We start from the raw sequence: 19,365 nt of genomic DNA on the forward strand, positions 1-19,365 counted from the left end.
CAATCATCTTTCAGCCCAAACTTGCATCAGGTTGGGGAGAGGCAGTGCAGGGACAAAGGCTCTGCTTTATAAGTCAGACAACATGGGTTTCCCCAACTTCTATCTCTGTGCTCGTTTGGAAAACTGGGATAATATGCCTCCCTCAGGAGAGTGTAGGAATGTGAGTGAGACGATCCCTGCTAAGCCTTCAGCAGAGTAGATTTCGAGAAAATGGCAGTTTGTGAGCTCATCCTGGAGACATAGGCGGGTGGTGTTGGTGTACAGGACAATGGATGGGGAAGAGAGCTGTGGCAGGTGACACTACACTGCTCTTGCCCATTCTTCTGGCAGAATCTTTTTGGGTCTGTGGCAGGATTTAATCCAGAACTCTCTCACCTGTGCTAGTAGGGGCTTCTGCTCCCAGCTCTCAGCGCTCTTCCCCGCCCCCATAAGGGAGCTGTCCCATTCAGCACAAGCCTTCATTCCACTGACTTCTCCCCAGAGAATCTTGGGGGCAGTGGAGGAAGGCGGAGGCTCCTGCCTCCGAGAACTCATACCTAGCAGAAGGCTTCATGGTGGGAAGGTGCAGCAAGCAGAGTACCTGTCTTTGCAGTTGGGGTTGGGGGACCATGGGGTCACTCCCTCCCTCCTCAGTGCAGAGGTGCTGCAGAGCTGGAGCAGAAACCCCCTACTCCCACTCCCAGCTCAGCCCCCAGAGAGGCTGAGAGGAGGACCCCATATGGGAACAAGCAAGTCTCATCAATACCATGTCCTACACCATTTCCTCCCAAATTCCATCTCACAAGGGTGCCAGAATCAGGAAGCTGAAACTTCCTAGAAGGGAAATGACCCAACATGAGGAGAAGTGCTGGGATTTCATTTCCTCCCTTGCTCTCTAGTCTCTCTCCAGTCAGGGACCCTGCACTTCTAGTCCTCTCTGGGAATGCTCAGACCTCTAAACTTCTTGGTCACCCATCCTAAGGAAGGTCTGCCCTCTATTCCTACCATCCAGATTGCTGCCACATCTTCTACATCTTCTAATGGACCTCGCCTTTCTTTCTCGCTGCTCTCCTTCATACAAAGTCCACTCTATACCTAGCAGCACCGACTATCAAGGTTTCTGCTTAACACTGTCCAAAGGCTTTGCGTTATGCTTAAAACAAACCCCCCACCCTTTCCCCCCAACCCCGCTCTCCAGAGCTCTAAATGACCTGGCCCAGCCTCCGTATCTCATTTTCTCTCCTCCCGTCTCTGGCATGGGGCTCCAGACTCAGTGACCTTCTTCCAGTTGTCAAACCTAACAAGCTCCTTCTGCCTCAGGTCATTTATACTCACTGTTTCATCTCCGTGTAACACCTGGTGGGCTTTGCCTAAAGCTTCCAATCCTTAGCCTAAAACTCACCTCTTCAAAGATGCCTTCCTTCCTTACCACCCTATTATAGCACCCTGTCTCTGCACTTAATCCAGTATTACTGCTGTGCTGTGCTTATTCGCTCAGCCATGTCCAACTCTTTGCAACCCCATGGACTGTAGCCCACCAGGCTCCTCTGTCCATGGGGATTCTCATCAAGAATACTGGAGTGTGTTGCCATGCCCTCCTCCAGGGGATCTTCGCAACCCAGGGATCCAACCCAGGTCTCTCACATTGCAGGCAGATTCTTTACCATCTGATCCACCAGGAAAGCCCAAGAATACTGGAGTGGGCAGCCTGTCCTTTCTTCAGATCTTCCCGACCCAGGAATCGAACTGGGGTTTCCTGCATTGCTGGTGGATGCTACATCTGAGCTACCAGCCAAGCCCTACTATTTTTTTTAAATTGTGTTTCTCCCTGGTGTCCCCAACTCGGCATCCAGATTCAGTACCATCGGCTCAGGGACATGGTCTCTTGCCAGCAGTTTACCACCATGGTCCAAGCAGGTAGTGGACACCCAGAAGAAATATTTGTTGCTTGAAAGATTATATATATGAATGAAAGGTGGGGGGGCAGTTGTGGTGGGGAGTGGGTTGTTGGATAAAGCCTGGGAACAGGAGGGAAGGCCTGGGAAAGAGGCAGGAAGGGAGCAGCGTTGCTGAAGGGTTACAGGAGAGCTTGCGGAGGGACAACAGGAATCCTCTTCCCACCTGCGGAGGCAGACACCTAGCTCTCACTGTCTGTTACCCTGTCTCTGCAGACGGTCATCTACCTTATTCATTTGTTCAATTTTCAGATGTTCCTGAGAAGTCTCAAATCAATGGATTTTCATTCCCAGTTATAGGAGATTTGATGCACCTGATGTGAAATATCTTGTAGGAAATATGCAGCTCCTTTTGCATGCTAAGTCGCTTTAGTCGAGTCTGACTCTGTGTGACCCTATGGACTATAGCCTGCCAGGCTCTCTGTCCGTGGGATTCTCTAGGCGAAAATACTGGAGTGGGTTGCCATGCCGTCCTCCAAGGATCTTCCTCACCCAGGGATCAAACCAGCATCTCTTGTGTCTCCTGCAGTGACAGGCGGGTTCTTTACTACTGGTGCCACTTGGGAAGCCGCAGATCCTTACTCCATGGCATTTCATTCATGCTGCTGCTGCTAAGTCACTTCAGTCGTGTCCGACTCTGTGCGACCCCAGAGACGGCAACCCACCAGGCTCCCCCGTCCCTGGGATTCTCCAGGCAAGAACACTGGAGTGGGTTGCCATTTCCTTCTCCAGTGCATGAAAGTGAAAAGTGAAAGTGAAGTCGCTCAGTCATGTACGACTCTTTGCGACCCCATGGACTACAGCCTACCAGGCTCCTCCGTCCATGGGATTTTCCAGGCAAGAGTACTGGAGTGGGGTGCCATTGCCTTCTCCGATTTCATTCATACATGAGTATAAAGATTCAAAAGAAAAACAAATCCTGGATCTGGAGACATTTATATCTTTGGGGAGATAAAACCACGTCCAGAGACTATTTTCCTGTAAAGAGGAACACCTGACATGATGTACACTCCAGAGCAGTTATTACTGTCAAAGGAGAAGTTTGTTTCCTGTATACTTTAAGCGTTGGCCGGCTCCCTATATGAACACTGAGCTAAGTTCCAGACTCAGGTTATAGGGCCCTGACGGCTTTTCTGAATGTGTAGGCCTGGCAGGCAGTCTGATCCCCTGAGTTTTCCACAAGGTCGCTGGTGAATCTGATGCTCCCGGTTGGGGGCCATGTTGGAAAAGCCTGCCTGTTTCAGCTCACACAGCCCTGCCAGGGAGGGGGGCCACTCTCGCCCCGCTGTCCAGATGTAGAGCCTGGAGATGAAGATCAAGGACCGAGCAGAGGGCAAGGGCTGGGGGCGGAGGTGTTCTGCCGACCCGACCCGCTCCTGGGGCCGCCTGGTCTCGGGCGTGCAGGTGGGCTGGATCGCGGCTCCCGCCCCCGCCCCTCCACCACCCGCCCGCCCGGCCCGCCCTCGTGCTCCGGCGCCCGCACACAAAGCCCCTTTCACGGACTCGGGCTCGACTTCTGCTGCTCCGGAGGTTTGGTTAACCCCGTTAAGAAAACAAACAGCTCCTGGGCCGGCGGGCGCCGCTGGGCACAGAGGCTGGATTCTTCCCCTCCCCGCGGGCGGGCGGAGGCAGGCTGACCTGGGGTCCCAGCAACCCTGGGGCAAGGCTGGGCCAGGACTGCTGCTCCCGAGGGCTGGGTGGGGGGCGGGCGTGGGCGCTCTGGTCACCTGGGCAACCTTGGACGACACCCTTGTTTCTGGGTCCTCATCTGTACCAGGGGGACTTGTGTGTAGACTAAATGACACCATGCTCGCACAGTGTTTAGCATGTAAACACAGTAAGTGAACGTTAGCTATTCTTATTTGACTGAATTAGATGAATTCGCTGTTTTTGTAGGCCAAAACTGTGGGGTTGTGGAGATTACACATAGTTCATCTCATATATTGTTAATAATTCATTTTTGAAACAACAAAAACAAACTCTTATATTCCTTTCAGTATCCTGAGGTTGCAAGGTTAGCTTAAACACACACACACACCAAAAATCCTATTAGTTACTCCAACTACTAACTCTGTAATCAGGCTTTTCCTGATATTCTAATATTGTACAACCAAAAAAAAAAGATAAAGAAGTGGAAGCGATCGAGGTTGGTGTAAATAAGCAACTGTCCTCTTCATTCCAAGTTTCAGAGCACTTAACTGCTTAGTAAGTACATCTTATACATCTGAAATAATAAAATTTAGAAATTTATGTTGTAAATATTGGACTTTGGTGTAGATACCTAAAAAAATATTCTAAATGCTAAAACATTTTAAATGATTAGCTAGTCTAAATTCATCATGTTACAGATGAGGAAACTGAGGTGCGAGGAAGGGAGAAGTGGGCTGTGGACAGGGCTGTGTTAGGAAGGCACCTCTGACAAGCACATCCTGCCCGAGCCCTGAGAGCAAAGTTTGGCCCTGGGTTAGGCTGGCACCCTGTTTCTCAGGGGCCTGGTAGGCTGCAGCCAGCAGTGTCGCTCCTAGGAGCCACCTGCCTCTTGCTGCAGGACGGAAGCGCAGCTGCTTCAGACAGCATGATGCAAGGCCAGGGCAGGGGAGCTGCGGAGAGCACCCCAGCCACCTCGCGCCGGAGCACGAGCTTCCCGGGGAGACTCTTCTGGCCCTACAACAACTCACTCCTAACTTCCCTTACAGTGGCATGTCAGGGGAACAACTGATCGCCCCTCTGGTGTGCTGGCACTGGGGTTCAAGGTACTCAGGCACCCTCAAGTCACAGGAGTTTATCATGAAGAAGGCTGTAAGGCCAAGAATTAAGGCCAACAGGTAAAGGTGCGGGGTGCCCACAGCAGCAGGCCTTCCTGTCTGGAAGGGAGGTGCTGCCCCGCCCTCCACCCACTCGAGCCTTGGATACTGTCTGGGGTTTCTTGGCAAGTAGAGTTTTTAGACTCTGCCGTTAATGGTCCCCAGCTACTCACCCAAGCTGCTTCTCTGTCTTCCGGCTTCTGCTCCTGCCACACACTGAGCACATCTGGGGAAAGCACCTCACAGGGTCAGAGAAGTGCAAATGCCTACAACGTCAGGTGGGTAACTTCTCCTTGATAGCCCTGCTGTGTGAGTTTGTTCAGACGTTTAAGGAAACAGCTTAGTGGGTTAGCGTTTAGATCCTCCTTGTCCATCTTCAGATGTGGGATATCGGGGTGCAGACAGGCTGAGTCAAGTAGACTAATGTTCAAGCCTTAGCTTTTCGGTGTGACCTTGGGCAAGCTGCTTAAGGTCTCTAAGCCTCAGTCTTTTCATGTAGATAATGACGCCCACCTGGCAGGGTCATGGGGCCAGGTGAGTGTCACACCACTGCACCCACTGGCAGGGGAAGGTGTTTACCACATGGCAGCTCTTGTTACGGGGTCCTGGGGTGGGATGGGACTACCGGGACAGTCTGGACACTGCCCTGCATGTTTCCTGGCTGCCAGGTGCCTCATCATTTTTTTCTGGTGAGGCTGCTTATGTTCCCAAGGAGAGACCCACTCCCGGGCCCCTGTGGCCGTTACTGGTGTCACTCATAAGGGAAGAGGAAGCTGAGAGCACTTAAGCTAGAAGGGGGCAGTCATTTGGAAACAATTGTCACATCCCTTTAGAGAAAGGTCCTATCTCAGATGGGACAGGGTTTTTTCCTTTGGGGTTTTTTCTGGACCCAGAATGAATCCCACAGAGGCTGAGCAGCTGGCCTCCTTGAGCAGCCTTGATGTTGGGGGTGGGGAGGATTTCTGCCCCAGAGGTCTGGTCAGCAGAGCCAGAGGGGCATTTCCGCAACAGACAAAGGCAAAGGGGAGGGAGGAGGCTTATCAGGGGCAAGCAATGAGGCAGGTGGCTATCACCTCCCACCTGTAGGCCTCACCTGGGGCACTGAACACCCGTTTTGCCAACCACTGCAAAGCCTGTTAATCGCTCAGTTGTGTCCAGCTCTTTGTAACCCCATGGACTATAGCCCACCAGGCTCCTCTGTCCATGGAACTCTCCAGGCAAGAATACTGGAGTGGGTTACCATTCCCTTCTCCAGGGATCTTCTCAACCAAGGGACTGAACCAAGGTTTCCTGCATTGCAGGCGGATGCTTTACTGTATGAGCCACGAGGGAAGCCCACAGCAGCATAGCCCACCAAACCCCAAATCAGGCCTATTTCTGAATCTCGAAGTGGAGGAGGGACCTAGATGAGTATCCATCTAGAGTAACCATGATCTTAAGGAGTTCAGAGCCATGGAGGCTGCTGAGATAATATTACAATCAAGGGTGAGAAAGACCAGAATTTTAAGGAGACAGCGAAGTGCTAAGTCAAGAGCTATAAAGGAGCCGGGGCTCCCACTCCAGTGGGGAATAGGGTAGGGTGGGAGGGTGGGTCAAAGAAAGTTTTCCAGAGAATGTAGGCCTCAAAGGATGCAGTGGGTTGTTTTCCCACAATGAAAATAGCTTTATTTAATGTTTATGATTATAAAAATAATATACAAATTCCAAGCAATATCAGATAGTATAAAAATTTTAAATAATGCAAAATTCCATCCCTGGAGGCAACCACAGTTAACAATTCAATCAACATCCTTCTCGTATATATATATAATTTTATATAAATGCAGACCATATCATACATGTAATTCTGTAACCTATTCTTACTCAAAAATGAGTTTTTCTTGCCAATGAATATAGCTGTATATCATCTTCAATGACTGTATAAAATCTAATTGCATTATGTACCATAATTCATTTAATCCCTTCCTGCTGTACATTAGATTGATTTCAAATTTTACAGCTGTAAACAATGCTATGATGGGCTTCTTTGCATAGCCATCTTCATGGACTTGGGTTTCTAGAAGTGTCTATGGGAATCCCCAGGGAGTGTCCTGACACACCAACCAGTGCCCTCGTCTCTATTTACTCACACTTTCATCCACAATACGGAAGGCTGGCTGTTTCAGACAGGTGTAAGTTTAAGATTGAAGGGAGGGACGAGGGCCTGAGATAGGGCGCTTCAGGTGCAAAGGCCACCGATAATAAAGGCTTCTTACGCTACACAGCAGTGAGGAAGGAAGGAGCGTATGTGGAGTCTGTTTCCGTGAGGTACGCACGCTGCTGTGAAGGACTAGGAGATAAACAGGGAACGGCGAGCTGGAGTCCTCTCACAGCAGGCTGTGAAGGCCAGGTGGCAGAGCCCACTGTTGGAGCTCATTCAACAGTTACCTACACAGCACCTATTTAAAGCCCAGATATTTTCAGGAGTCACAAGGTTAAAGAGACGTTCCACTTTGGAGAGTTTATTGTCTTAATTTTTTTTTTATGCCTTAAATTGCTTTTTGTGTTTCAGTCACCTGTCTCATCGCGTCCTGTTCTTTGTAGCCATCGCGTTCCTATGGATACCCTAAGGCCCAAATTAAATATTACAGAATTTTTGTTTGGCAGAGATTGCCAACATTAAGCCACACAACTGGTATCACAAGACATTGGCAGGTGATGGCGCACCAACCCCGGGGCCAGAAGACAAGGGTGAGTTGTTCTAGCGCATTTCTAATTCTGAGCTCTGACCCAACTCTTCCCCAACGCGGAGCTGAGACTCTTAGCCAGTGCCTCATTAAGGCAGAGTGTCCTGTTCAGGCATGGGTCAAATGTAGGAAAGGAGGGAATCACCATTCTCTTCCTTTTCTACTCCTCCCCCTCCCAAAGGCTGCTGGGAACTGGTGGGGAAAATCCCACCACCTTAGGGTCTGCTGTTCCTCAGAATCCATGGTTTCCAATCCCACGTGGGCTCTAAACATGCTCAGCAAAGGACACTCCTTCTATCGCCACGCTCCTTTCTCAACCAGTTCCTGGCCCCATCTTTAGATTTCCATTATCTTCTCATGATTTTTCAAATTTGAGATGCCCAGGCATTCTTTAGGCTTCTCAGCTACATTCATTTCTGAATGAAAATCACTCAGAAAGAGCTCAGTGTTACAAATATCCATGTGTAACGCTTCCTATCATTTCTACTTCTTGCATTTGTTCTGTTGCTGAAGACCCATTCTGAATGCTGGGGTCTCTTCAGCTCTAAGCCCTCACCTTCAGGACTCCGAAGCCCAGAGATGCATGGGGGAAATAACCCACAGGGAAGCAGGAGAAGTAAGACTCATTTCCACACCTCTTCTGTAAACCACTTGACTCAAATAGGTCAACAAGATAGCCGTGTCTGAGAACATCTGGATTGCCATACAGTTAATCTTTCTTACCCAGCCCCAGCAGCAAGGCTCCCGCACTGTGCGTTTTGCATTTGCTCCCAGACATGGATGATGGCTATTCCCTTTCTCTCCTCTGAATTCTATTAACATGTTAGGTCTGACATGCCTTTAAATGAAACAAAGCCAGCTTTGACTTTGCATCTCCCTTACCTCTCGGCACAGTCCTCCCTTTTCATTCAGACGAGCCTCTTATATGAATGACGCGGTCATGCACTTGCTGTCACCGCTGCTTCCCCGCCCATTTGCTCCAAACCTATTTGGCCTCCTGTGCTACCTATGTCATGACCATTGTCACCATCTACCCTGAAATGCAGGTCAGAAGCTCATGGGTCATGCCAGCTACCACTCTCTTCCTCAGGCCTTTCGTCGTATCAGTGAGCAGCCCCCAGGGGCTCTTTGCTGCCACTGACTCCTCTCCCTGAGCCTGGACTCCATTACTACTACCCTCCTCAGCACTCTGGCTGACTCTCTGTGCCTCCAGCCTTGTATCTTCTGATGTGTCTACATCACAAATGTGACCATGCGATCTCCTGCTTAAGTCCTTCCAGGAGCTCCCCACACCTGCAGGGTCATGCTCAAAGAGCACCACAGGTGACAGGCACGGTGTGACCCAGCTCTTGCCACCACTCCATGGGCCGTCCACTGACTTGACCTGGCCACATCCAGCTCCTGCTCACCACTGGGCCGTCCACTGACTTGACCTGGCCACATCCAGCTCCTGCCACCACTCCATGGGCCGTCCACTGACTTGACCTGGCCACATCCAGCTCCTGCTCACCACTCCATGGGCCGTCCACTGACTTGACCTGGCCACATCCAGCTCCTGCCACCACTCCATGGGCCGTCCACTGACTTGACCTGGCCACTCAAGCCACTGGTATTCCCTAGGTGGGCCCACCTCTCACGACATGACACAGGAAGGCAGACGGTCCCACGGAAGGAACAAAAACCTCTTCACCTTGAAGACACAGTTCAAGCATCCCCTTCTCCAATTTTTTCCTCCTGAGTCTCCAAGTGGAACAACTCCATCATTGTGGCCCTATCCCCGCGTATAGGCCTCTGGCTCAGTACGGGTAAACTGCTATTGGTCTTCTTAACTTCCAAGTTCTGCACAGAAATGCACAGGCCCTGAAGGCAGCTGGCTCCATGAGCCTTGGGACAGAGAGAAAAGCTCTGAGAAGGAAGCTTTGACACCAGAAGGGAGTCTGTCTCCAGGAAATAACAAAAACAGACTTACATCAAGAGGATCACTGGATGGAACAAAACAAAGCAAAGAGAAAGTTTAAAATTTTCTCAGAGAGTTAAAAATATGAAAAAGGGAGATGAGAATAAAATTTATGGGGCTACTATGAATTCATGATTTTTAATTATTTATATCATCTATCTCCATCTCCCTCAATATTTCCATATATCTTTATCTACAGTTATTTCCTTGCTCTGTCTGCCAAGAAAAGCCTAGAAGCAATGACATTCCAGTAGCAATGGGCACTCAGCACCCAGATCTTGATTTCTTAAAATCATTTTCCATTCAAAGGAATCAAGATTCCCTGGGAAAAAAATGGCTGATTCCACAGCTGGGGCTGGGAAGATACACCTTAAGAACACCTTAAGCCAGAAAGTAAGAAAGTGTTTAAAAAAAAAAAAAATGAAAGGGACATATTAAAAGACATAGGAGCCTGCTAGAAATCTGGGATGGTTTGAGAATCAAAGCAATACCTTGCAACTTTGAGTAAATAGGAATCCATTCAACCATACCTATAAACAAACATTAATAAGTAGGGAGGAAGATGCTTTCCTTTAGAAGTAGAATGTCAAACAAGTGTAGAAGAAACTATGGAGTTAGAAAATCACACTGAATGAAGAACAAAGTATGTAATGACATCAAAGTGTCCCCCCACAAGTAACTTGTTACTTACAAAGGGGAGAAGTCAACTTAGAAAGGGGAAGTCTGGCAGGCATTAACTTAACCAAGTGATCACAGAGCTAACGTCAATATTAATGGGATCAACTAACATCACCTGCCAACTTAAGACACACACAGAGGACACATCACTTCTGTGATGTTCGCGCCCGACATGCCAAACCCTAATCTAGTCCATGAGACCAATCCAATTTGAGGAACATTCTACAAAATGTCTGGCTGTATTCTTCAAAAAGGCCAAGGTAATAAAAGGAAAAACATCTGAATTGAGAGACACGTGTTAAGCATGTATCACAACTAAATGTAACACGATTCTGCATCAGGAAAAAGGGAATCACCGTAAGGAACAGCACCAGGACACCTGACACCATTTAAACGGCGAGCAGGGGTAGATGACAGCATTCCGTCAGTGTCAGCGTGACGTCAGCATTATACTTCCTGCTTCTGACAAGTGGTTACGGTTATAAATTATGAGACGAAGTCCTTTTTCTTAAGGAAAGGCTTACTGAAGTTTTGGGGTAGAGGGGTAACAATATCTACAACTGACTCTCAGTGATTGAGAAAATACAACATGTAAATACAGATGAAGCAAATTGTCAGTCATAATGCAAATGGGGTAAAATATAAGCACTTGGTAAGTGGGAGTTCTTCGTGATATTCCGGTAACTTTTCTGTAAGTTTAAAATCATATTAAAATTCTAAAAGTTCCCAAACCAACCAGCAATCCAACAACAAGGGATGAGTCAGAATTATGGTACAGTCACTCTATTTAAAATTACAGAGCGTTACAAATAAACATCTGTGAAAATACATAACGAAATAGAAAAAATGCTTATAGCTTATACAGGGTTGAATGATGAAAGCCGGATACAAAGTATTTTATGTGTCCATTATTATAACTAAGCAGAGCAAGCACATAAGTAAGATTGGAAGGGTAATATCAAAGGTGGTAATAAGGATATTAGGGGAAGGGAGAGACGAGTGACTTTTTCTTAAAAAAAAAAAAAAAAAGAAAAAATCAGCATATTGAAAAAAATACTTGCCAGCATAGGCACTCCCTCATCCGGCAGGTATGCTGGAGAGTACTGGAGATGAGTGCTATTGACCGCCTTCTCTTGCCTCAGGCTGCCCCTCCCCAAACCTTGACACCTATCCCTCACCCCAAGAACAGACACTGGGTCTGGAGCGCCCTCACAAGGGCATCTGAGGGTGGTGGGGCTAGGAGTATGAAGCTCCCCTGCAGGCAGTCTGCCAGCCCTGCCCCACACAGTGGCTTCAGTCTGCTCTGAGCAGCGAGCTGAGCAGCTGTGGACGCAGCTGAGGGGAAGCCCAGCAAGGGCACATCTGAGACTGGGCCTCCCTGGCCAGGCCAGCACAGAGACCCCTTTGAATGCCCTTCGCTTGTGCTCACAACACCAGGGCCTCTTGCCGACATGCTCTCTCCTGGGCATAGACCGTAAAGCTTCTTGGAACTCAGAAGGTTTAGGAACTCTGGGATGACTTTATCTCAAGGCAGAGTGCCTGGTTCTGTTGTCAGTGGGGTGAAGTGTTAAGTCCTTATCAGTCCTTTACATTTTTAACATAAACCAGTCTACTGAGCACCTGCTTTGATGGGTGGCAAAAAGAAGTTCGGAACACAAGGCTTTGCTATCAGAAGGCAAACTCTCAGAGAGCCCTGGGCAGCTTAGAGAAACAGGGCAGGAATAAAAATGAAAGTCTGCCTCCTTTGCGGGAGAACTGGTTTTGTTCCTCTTATTATAAGAGACGTGTTTAAAACTCCTTCCCTAAAGAAGCAGGAGTAAGAGTTACTAAGAGTCCCTCAGAACAGGCAGCTAGGGTAGAGAGAGCAAAGGAAACCCCAGTCCTGTGGAGGAGCAGGAGCCAAGGCCCACGAGCTCCTGTGGAGAGGAACTCATTACACAACTCTCCCAGGCACTTCTTGTTTAGAGCTGCTTCCCAACTGTTCCCCAGCCTAGAGCAAAAAGCACCACCATTCTCAGTCATGTGACCCGATTTTAAAGTATTTTATTACATAATCTTTTCATGGCACCGTCAGGAGTAACAGAAAACGTTATCCCCAGTTCCTAACCACATCCTGAAAAATATACATTTGTATTTATATATTTATATCAATACTCCACCCCATCCCCTAATTCCACCACCTAGTATAGGACTTTTGCTTAAAGCAAGAAACTATTCCTTCAGGTAAGAAAATATATATGGAAGCTAAGTGAAGTAACGGTTAGAGAGACTGGGGACAGCGCGGTCGTGGGGGCAGGAGGGAAGGGGTGAAGTCCAGGCTAGGCAGGATGCATCACTGGGCCCGGCAGAGGTGGAGGACAGTGTATAAAAAGGCAGCGTCAGGCAGGTGGCTCTGGTGTCCTCGGTCCATTAGGAGATGGCCTTTGCCTCAGGAAGGAAGGCTTCCCAGTACTTAGCCAGCTGCAAAGAAGTGGGATCAGTAAGCAAGTGCTCCCATCGAGTGGCAGAGCCTGAGCCTGGAAGGGGAGCAAGCCAAGGCACTCCCCCAAGTGCCCTTGGCCAGCACAGGGAGACCATTTCCTCAGCCTGGCCTAGGCTGAGGCCAAGCTGAGCAAATGGGTATGCTGAGAGTGGACCCTGGGACAGACTGGCTGGCCAGCCACACTACCCTTACCTCTCCAGACTGAAGGAAGCATCAAGTACAAGGTCTGAAGACAGTCCTGGTTCTGCCCCAGAGGAAGTACCCCCGTGGGGGCCACAGCTTGGCTCAGGTCAGTCAGCTCCTCACAACAGGGTCATTGTTCCACATACCGATTGGGGCCTCAGCCTCAAGAGGGCTAGGTGGTATCAGGGGGTTACAGGGAGAGTAGAGTTGGGGTTTGTCCTTAAAAACTGACTCACTGTAGGATTAGGGCTATCCTGCTTATTAGCAAAAGAACCTACTGGATGCTCCACATTACAGAAACAGGACTTATGTTCAATTATTGATTAAGCAGGGTCCAGACCCCTGATGTATGCCAGACCACCCTGTCACCAAAGTCTCAAGTATGCAGCTGGCCCAAGCAAGCAGGAGAGGAAGAAGGCCACGCACAAGTTACATACCTGCTGCTGTGAGTGCAGGAGTGTCTCGAGGTACTGGATCACGTGGTTTCTGAAGTCCCTGGATTTCTCTTTCTAAAGGAGACAGGATTCTACACTGACCATCCTGACAGCTGCTCCTTCCCCTCTTGACAGGATGGTGGTATTTTTGCTGACCAAGGCTGAACACAGCCTCAGAAAGGAGAGGCAGCAGCTGGATTAGCTACAATTTCCAGCCCAATAACCTCTTGCAAGGCTTTCTTGAATGGTGGCAGGGTGGGAAAGCGAGGAGAAAGGACAGGGGAGCAGAGGGGTTATGACAGGGCAAGCTTTGTTTTGTGTCTAACAGTTGCTCTGGTCCAGCAACCAGTGGAGGACAGCCACTTTGCCTCAGGAACAAACACACAAACGTGAGCGCGCGCGTACACACACACACACACACACACACACACACACACACACACACACACACACACAGCCATGCTTATTCACAGTAACTGCCAAGTCACTGGCACTGCCGTCTGTCTCCCTACTCAGTAGAGACACGGACAAAACCAGTACCACCACTAAACCAGGCACTGCACACTGGTGAGAAGGAGGGTCTTCTATCTTACCTCAAACCGTATCACTTCTTTTCGGACCACAGTTGAAATCCTTTCAAAGTCCCTTTCATACTGAGTCACCCGAGACTCCCACTGGGAAGAAAGAGGAAAGAAAGGATCCCTTAACATATTATGGAGTTACTATTAAGTCTTTACCTCTGAACAGCAACTGTGTATCTGAGACCTCAATTGGTCATTTGTTTGTCCCTCTGGGTAAGATTAGATATGGAGATTCCACAGGTAATCCGGACTCCAGTAGAGGTCACCTCTGGAACTGGCTGGGAAACAGGTGCCATGTGTCTCAGGCCAAGTCTGGTTCCTAAGAAATCTAGTTCCCCAGAGGCTCCAGTTCAGGTACTTGCCAGCAAGGCTGGGAGGCCCAGAGAACTGAATTTAGTTCTCACCGGAAGGGCACATGTGAATCACCTTGGAGCTTTTCAAAGACCCAGGCAGGACTGCTCCTGCAGAGATTCTAATTTGGCAAGTGTGGGTGGAACAGGAGAGGAGGAGGAGGGCCCAATCTCAGGGCAGACCCTGGGCCATTCGCAGCAGCTTTGCTGGCCACTGCCCTTTAGACCACCCCACTCCAGTAATTTTGCCTAGAAAATCCCATGGACGAAGGAGCCTGGTAGGCTGCAGTCCATGGGGTCTCGAAGAGTCAGACACGACTGAGCGACTTCACTTTCACTTTTCACTTTCATGCACTGGAGAAGGAAATGGCAACCCACTCCAGTGTTCTTGCCTGGAGAATCCCAGGGACGGGGGAGCCTGGTGGGCTGCCATCTATGGGGTCGCACAGAGTCGGACACGACTGAAGTGACTTAGCAGCAGCAGCAGCAGCAGTCCTTTAGACTCCATTAGTTCTCTTGCCTGCTGAGGGGTTCTAAGCAGCTCAGTGGGGTGGAACCTGGACTCACTCAGGAGCCAGAACGTCCCTGCAGTGGCTCACCTCTACAATCTCATCCTTGGCCTGCTGCAGCTTGTCCGGCTTGTTGGCCCACAGCAGCCGAGCCTCAGCCTCCCGCTTCTTCTGCAGGGTGGTCTGAGCATCCTGCCAGCGCTGCCATGTCTTCATCCGCTGGTCAAAGGCGGCCTGTAGGGGTGAAGGTTGGGGAAAAGCACAACCAGCCCTTCAGGCGCTCTGCTGGCTCTGCCTTGGGGGGAGGGGGCTCTCCCAGCGGCTGTGCTGGGGAAGGGCCGAGCAAGGGCAGGTTCCACAATCTTGTGTTAATGCCCAGCTGGAAGTTTAACGTCCAAAAGCACAAGCTTGGGTAAGACTTCTCTCTCCAAGGCTCCAGTAGACCTGCGTCATGCTGCTCCCAAGGCTGGATGGCCCAGGGCAAGCAGGTGGTCTGATGCCCATACCCAATCTATCGCTTTCAAACGGACTCCCTGAGATCAGTCAGTTCATGAGTCTACACACTTTCCTTAAATGCCTGCCCTGTGCCAAGGGCTAAGAATATAGTAGGAAACGAAGCACATAGGCCTGCTTTCATGGAGCTTGAAATCTAACAGGAAAGCCTGACATTGTATTACTAACTGCCAATAAGTAATCCTAAGAATGCAGAGTACAGAAAAAACAAGCAGAGTACTGCAAAAAAACACTTGGGGACCTAGTTGAGCCTGGGAGACACATCAGAGAAGACCAACCTAAGGAAGCAAACTCTATACTGACACCCAAACAATATACAGGGTGAGCTTGACAGATCTCCCCACCACCTTCAGCTTAACAGATCTTTATACTAAGTAAACATCATCTCATCCATACATTCAACTGCTCGCGGCTATCAGGGCCTTCAAGAAGCTCTCCGAAGTCCATCTGCTGGTCTTCCCTGTTTTCAGTTCCTTGATCACAATCAGCATGTCCAGAGGATGCCTGTTGGGCTAACCAAATCATCCCGCACCCCCACTGGCTCTGTAGGCTTCAAGAGGCTGGGATGAAAGGCCTCTGCCTGGGGCAGCCTCCCAGCACCGCTCCTTCTGCTCCCCTCCCCTGTGAGAGTTCCCTGGATGTTTTCCAGGCCTCCTTAGTTCAGGCCTTTGCCAAGACTTGAACCTCAGGGAGTGAAAGGACACCAAATTTATCTTCCCCTGCATAGTCACTGCTGCTTATCTGCAATTTCTAAACAGCTGAATAAAGGATCAGGTAAGGTGTGACCTCAAATCCAACCTAAAACCCTAGGCTAACTGTGGTACAGCTGCAGGTTTCAGCAGAGAAGTAACATCTGTTCATCTCTCCAGTCCCACTGCCGGCACATGACCACGAGAAGCGCAGGTAGGGTCTCTGAGAAAAGACCAGCTTGCAGTTCTGGGCACTAAGGCGAGCTGCCTCAATGAGGCCTCCCTCACCCCTCTCCATACAGGGTTCCTGGCCTGAGGGTCATACCCAAATGCTGAGCTCTCCAGAAGCCCCAGACAACACTGCTCTCTGAAAGCATCCCCAGAGAGAACCCTTCCCTGGGGTGGCTTTCTAGTCTAAGTAGTCTGACCTGTCCCAAGCATGCCAGAACAGGTTATTTTTCCAGCCTCTTATCACTCTGGAGTTAGCAGCAAACCAAACAGCAAACGGAGAGGACAGTGAGCAATCTTACAGACTATATTAAGCAACTCTATCACGGAGAAAATGAGTGCTGGGGGCAGCGTGGCTCCTGACAATGCAGGAGCTCTCAGGCTGGGGAGAGCTCGGGGATGGGGGGAGAGATAGAGTGTTTGTGTGGCTCTGTTCCAACTCAGAGGCTCAGATGTTCTGGTCCCAACCCGGATCAGGCAGATTCAGGCCCTATTAGGGCAGGTGCCAGGTTCCCTCTTGGCTCCTTCCTCTGTCTCAGAGAGGCCATGCAAGAGCTAATCTCACTGCCCAGTGAAGCTTCCTCAGCCATTCTGAAAGATCAGGGAACCAGAGTGCCTTGGTCACCAGAAGAGAAGGTGAGGTGCTTGACCTGAGGGGCAGGCTGCAGTCTTGTCACCAGTGTGGTCAGCACAGCACAGCTCTGGTGACAAGCTCCCTCAGCCCCCTGGCCACACTCCTCCATGCAGCAACACACTAATTGTGTGTAGTTACCTGGTAGCCCACACTGGAGGGAAAAGTGGAAGCCAGCAAGAGCTCTTACCGGGGCCAAGCTGCCGCATACTGTTAAGAAGGCAAAGACCAGAGGTCTGAGGAAGTCACAGCTCCAAGGGGCCCAGACCTAGGCCTGGAACAGCCTTGCTTGAAGAAAGGAATATAGGATGCTGTCCAGCTTCAACAATAAGGAAGGGCCTACTTGGAAATTCAAGAGTGGTCTTTTCTTCAAGCTGATTTAAAATACTGGCTGTGGGCCTCAAAATGACTCAGAGACAACTAAGAGTTTAATGGATGTTTCAGTTCACAAGATACTTTTGAGAGTAGAAAAACTATACCTATTTCAAGCTATAATGGATGAAACCATCTTGAGAAGAAGAGCAAAGGAAAAGACAAATTAAATCCAGTGGAGGAAAAAGAGGAGAGGAACGAGATGCTTACGCGGACTATGGCCAGGAGGCGAATATAGTCACTCAGGAGCTCCGCGAGGAGGAAGAAGTCATTGTTGGCCTGTTCCTGGTGGAGCTGCTCGATCTTTTCTTCCACCTCAGCCAGCTGGGAGAGAGCCCGTGACAGTGCTGTGTTGTCCTCAGAGCTCCCAAGCATGGCGAGACTCTTGGCAAACTGGGCTGTGTTTAGCGCTAGCTCTGGAAGGAGGAAGACAGCAGAGCCTCTGATCTCCCGAGGAAGAGGGACAAGTCGGCTGGCACTCCCCGGGTGCCTGAGCTATGCTGGCCCCTGCGTGTCTGGCAACCATGGGCTCTGCCAATCTGGTCACTTACATCAGAGCCAACTGAATTCAGAAAGTGAGGGTGATGCAGCTCGGGCACACGAGCAAAGAGAGTGCCTGCTGCCCTCAGTTTCCCTAGGTTAAGCTTACTTGGATGGAGCAGTGCTGATGCTCCTGGAGAACCAGGGGCCAGTTAATAGAAACAGGCCAATGGCACAGTTCTGATTTTCACATTAGAGCTCACAGTAAGCAGCCTGCCTGCATGAGAGAGAGTGTATGTACACACTGCATAGTCTTGCGTGCACCAGAGCAGAACAACTTTCTGTGAAGAGCCAGGTATTTTAACCTTTGCCGACCACATATGGCTCACTCTCCTTGCTCCCTTCCCCCACCCTTCCACCCCATCTCTTCAAAAATGTTAAAAACCACTTATAGCCACAGCAATAGGTCCATGACCAATATGTCTATGACTAGATATGACCCAGGGGGCTGGGTCATATTTTGCCAACCCTTACATCTAATGGTTTTCTGCCTGTTGAGACTTCTGATTATCAGCATGTTTAAAGCATTCAAACTTGGCAAATTTCACTAGCTCTTAAGCAAATCTCACCAGAGAAAGGTGAAGAAGGGTTAGGAGACATACATGGTTTCCCGCATTTACATATTTCTCATTGGACCATGTAGCTAAGGCATGTAGCATCGTTTTGGATATAAGCCATCAACTCAATGCCACCAACCAAAGCCCACAATCCCAGGTCAAGCTGTAACTGGGACGGCTTCTCTGCATTCCTCCCGGGTAAAGAGTACAATGCCTTCAGCGGCAGAGGCATGTTTCCTGTCAGGAGACGCAAGGTATTATCTCTTTGATCAGAACATCAAGGACCAAGTGGGTTGAGAATTTCAACTTGAACGGCTGAGAGGTTTGGGAACAACATGCCCTCCCATCTCTAGCTCACTGGAGACATCAGCTTCCCCCCAGCTCCAAGTGCACGTCAGAAGCTTGTTACCTTTCCTGTGGTTGACTAGAGTTTCTACAACGGCATGCAGTTTCCGTAAGCGCTGCTCCTCACACTCTACCTCCTGGAGCTTCTCCTCAAACCACTGAAACACACAGGCCCAAAGCTTTAAAGGAGGCTACTCACCATACAGGTGTAGAGCTGTCTTTTCCTTAGCAGTTTTTTTCTTCTTTTTTTAAGGGACTGAATTATTGTAAAAAGAAAGTCTCTAATCTCAGAAATTTCAGGACTCCTCAAGGCTTCTGACCCATAACCCTGAGGGGGCTGGGGAAGCTGAGAGGCCCAGTGCTACTCACAATGTCAGATTCATTCATCTTGATGGTCATTTTGCTGACCGCATCTGTAGCTTTGTTGAACATCTTGAGGAGACCAGCGCCACTCAATGTCTGGGTACCCACAGCACGTGGCAGCTACAAGACCAAGAAGGCGGGGTGACAAGTTATCTGCTGCCCCTATTTTAGGTTCAGAAGAATTAGTATCCATCAGATGGCATGCCCCAAACTTGCCAAATAAATTATCTGAACTGTAGGCTATTATTTTCAAGGGCAGTTAGACAAATCCTTAACTAGCAATGTGGAGAGAAAAAAAATCAAAGGACCATATTAAAGAGAATCAGCAAAATTGTCAGCTTTTGATACTGTGTGCAGAAAGACAGGCAGTGTGTGTTATGTGGCCAGGTGACCTCATATTGAGATTATCTGCCTACCCAGGCATGAACTGCTTAAATACCAAATGCTTTTGTTTAAAAGTCAAAAGTTCTTTGTGGATGCATACTCACA

At 49.3% G+C, this 19,365-nt stretch overlaps 1 protein-coding gene and 1 long non-coding RNA gene across 5 annotated transcripts in view; one reads left to right on the plus strand and one right to left on the minus strand.

The window, feature by feature from the left end:
* The first annotated feature begins 1,758 nt into the window (after nucleotides 1-1,758).
* On the plus strand, nucleotides 1,759-10,352 carry LOC132346366 (uncharacterized). The gene is made up of 2 exons (XR_009496189.1): nucleotides 1,759-5,016; nucleotides 7,290-10,352. It is a non-coding gene; the product is annotated as an uncharacterized lncRNA (long non-coding RNA).
* Nucleotides 10,353-12,125: 1,773 nt separating this feature from the next.
* SNX1 (sorting nexin 1) overlaps nucleotides 12,126-19,365 on the minus strand; it is a 36,980-nt gene continuing 29,740 nt past the window's right edge. For 3 of the 4 annotated variants that reach the window (XM_005211665.5, NM_001046107.3, XM_010809247.4), the window contains 7 exon segments: nucleotides 18,883-18,996; nucleotides 18,578-18,671; nucleotides 17,282-17,487; nucleotides 14,729-14,872; nucleotides 13,792-13,872; nucleotides 13,202-13,273; nucleotides 12,126-12,559 (listed from right to left, as the gene is read on the minus strand). In XM_005211665.5, the coding sequence (XP_005211722.1) occupies nucleotides 12,509-12,559; nucleotides 13,202-13,273; nucleotides 13,792-13,872; nucleotides 14,729-14,872; nucleotides 17,282-17,487; nucleotides 18,578-18,671; nucleotides 18,883-18,996 (762 nt within the window). In that variant the 3' untranslated portion in view covers nucleotides 12,126-12,508. 4 annotated transcript variants of the gene reach the window in all.

Source organism: Bos taurus, chromosome 10, assembly GCF_002263795.3.
Source record: "Bos taurus isolate L1 Dominette 01449 registration number 42190680 breed Hereford chromosome 10, ARS-UCD2.0, whole genome shotgun sequence".
NCBI lineage: Eukaryota > Metazoa > Chordata > Mammalia > Artiodactyla > Bovidae > Bos > Bos taurus.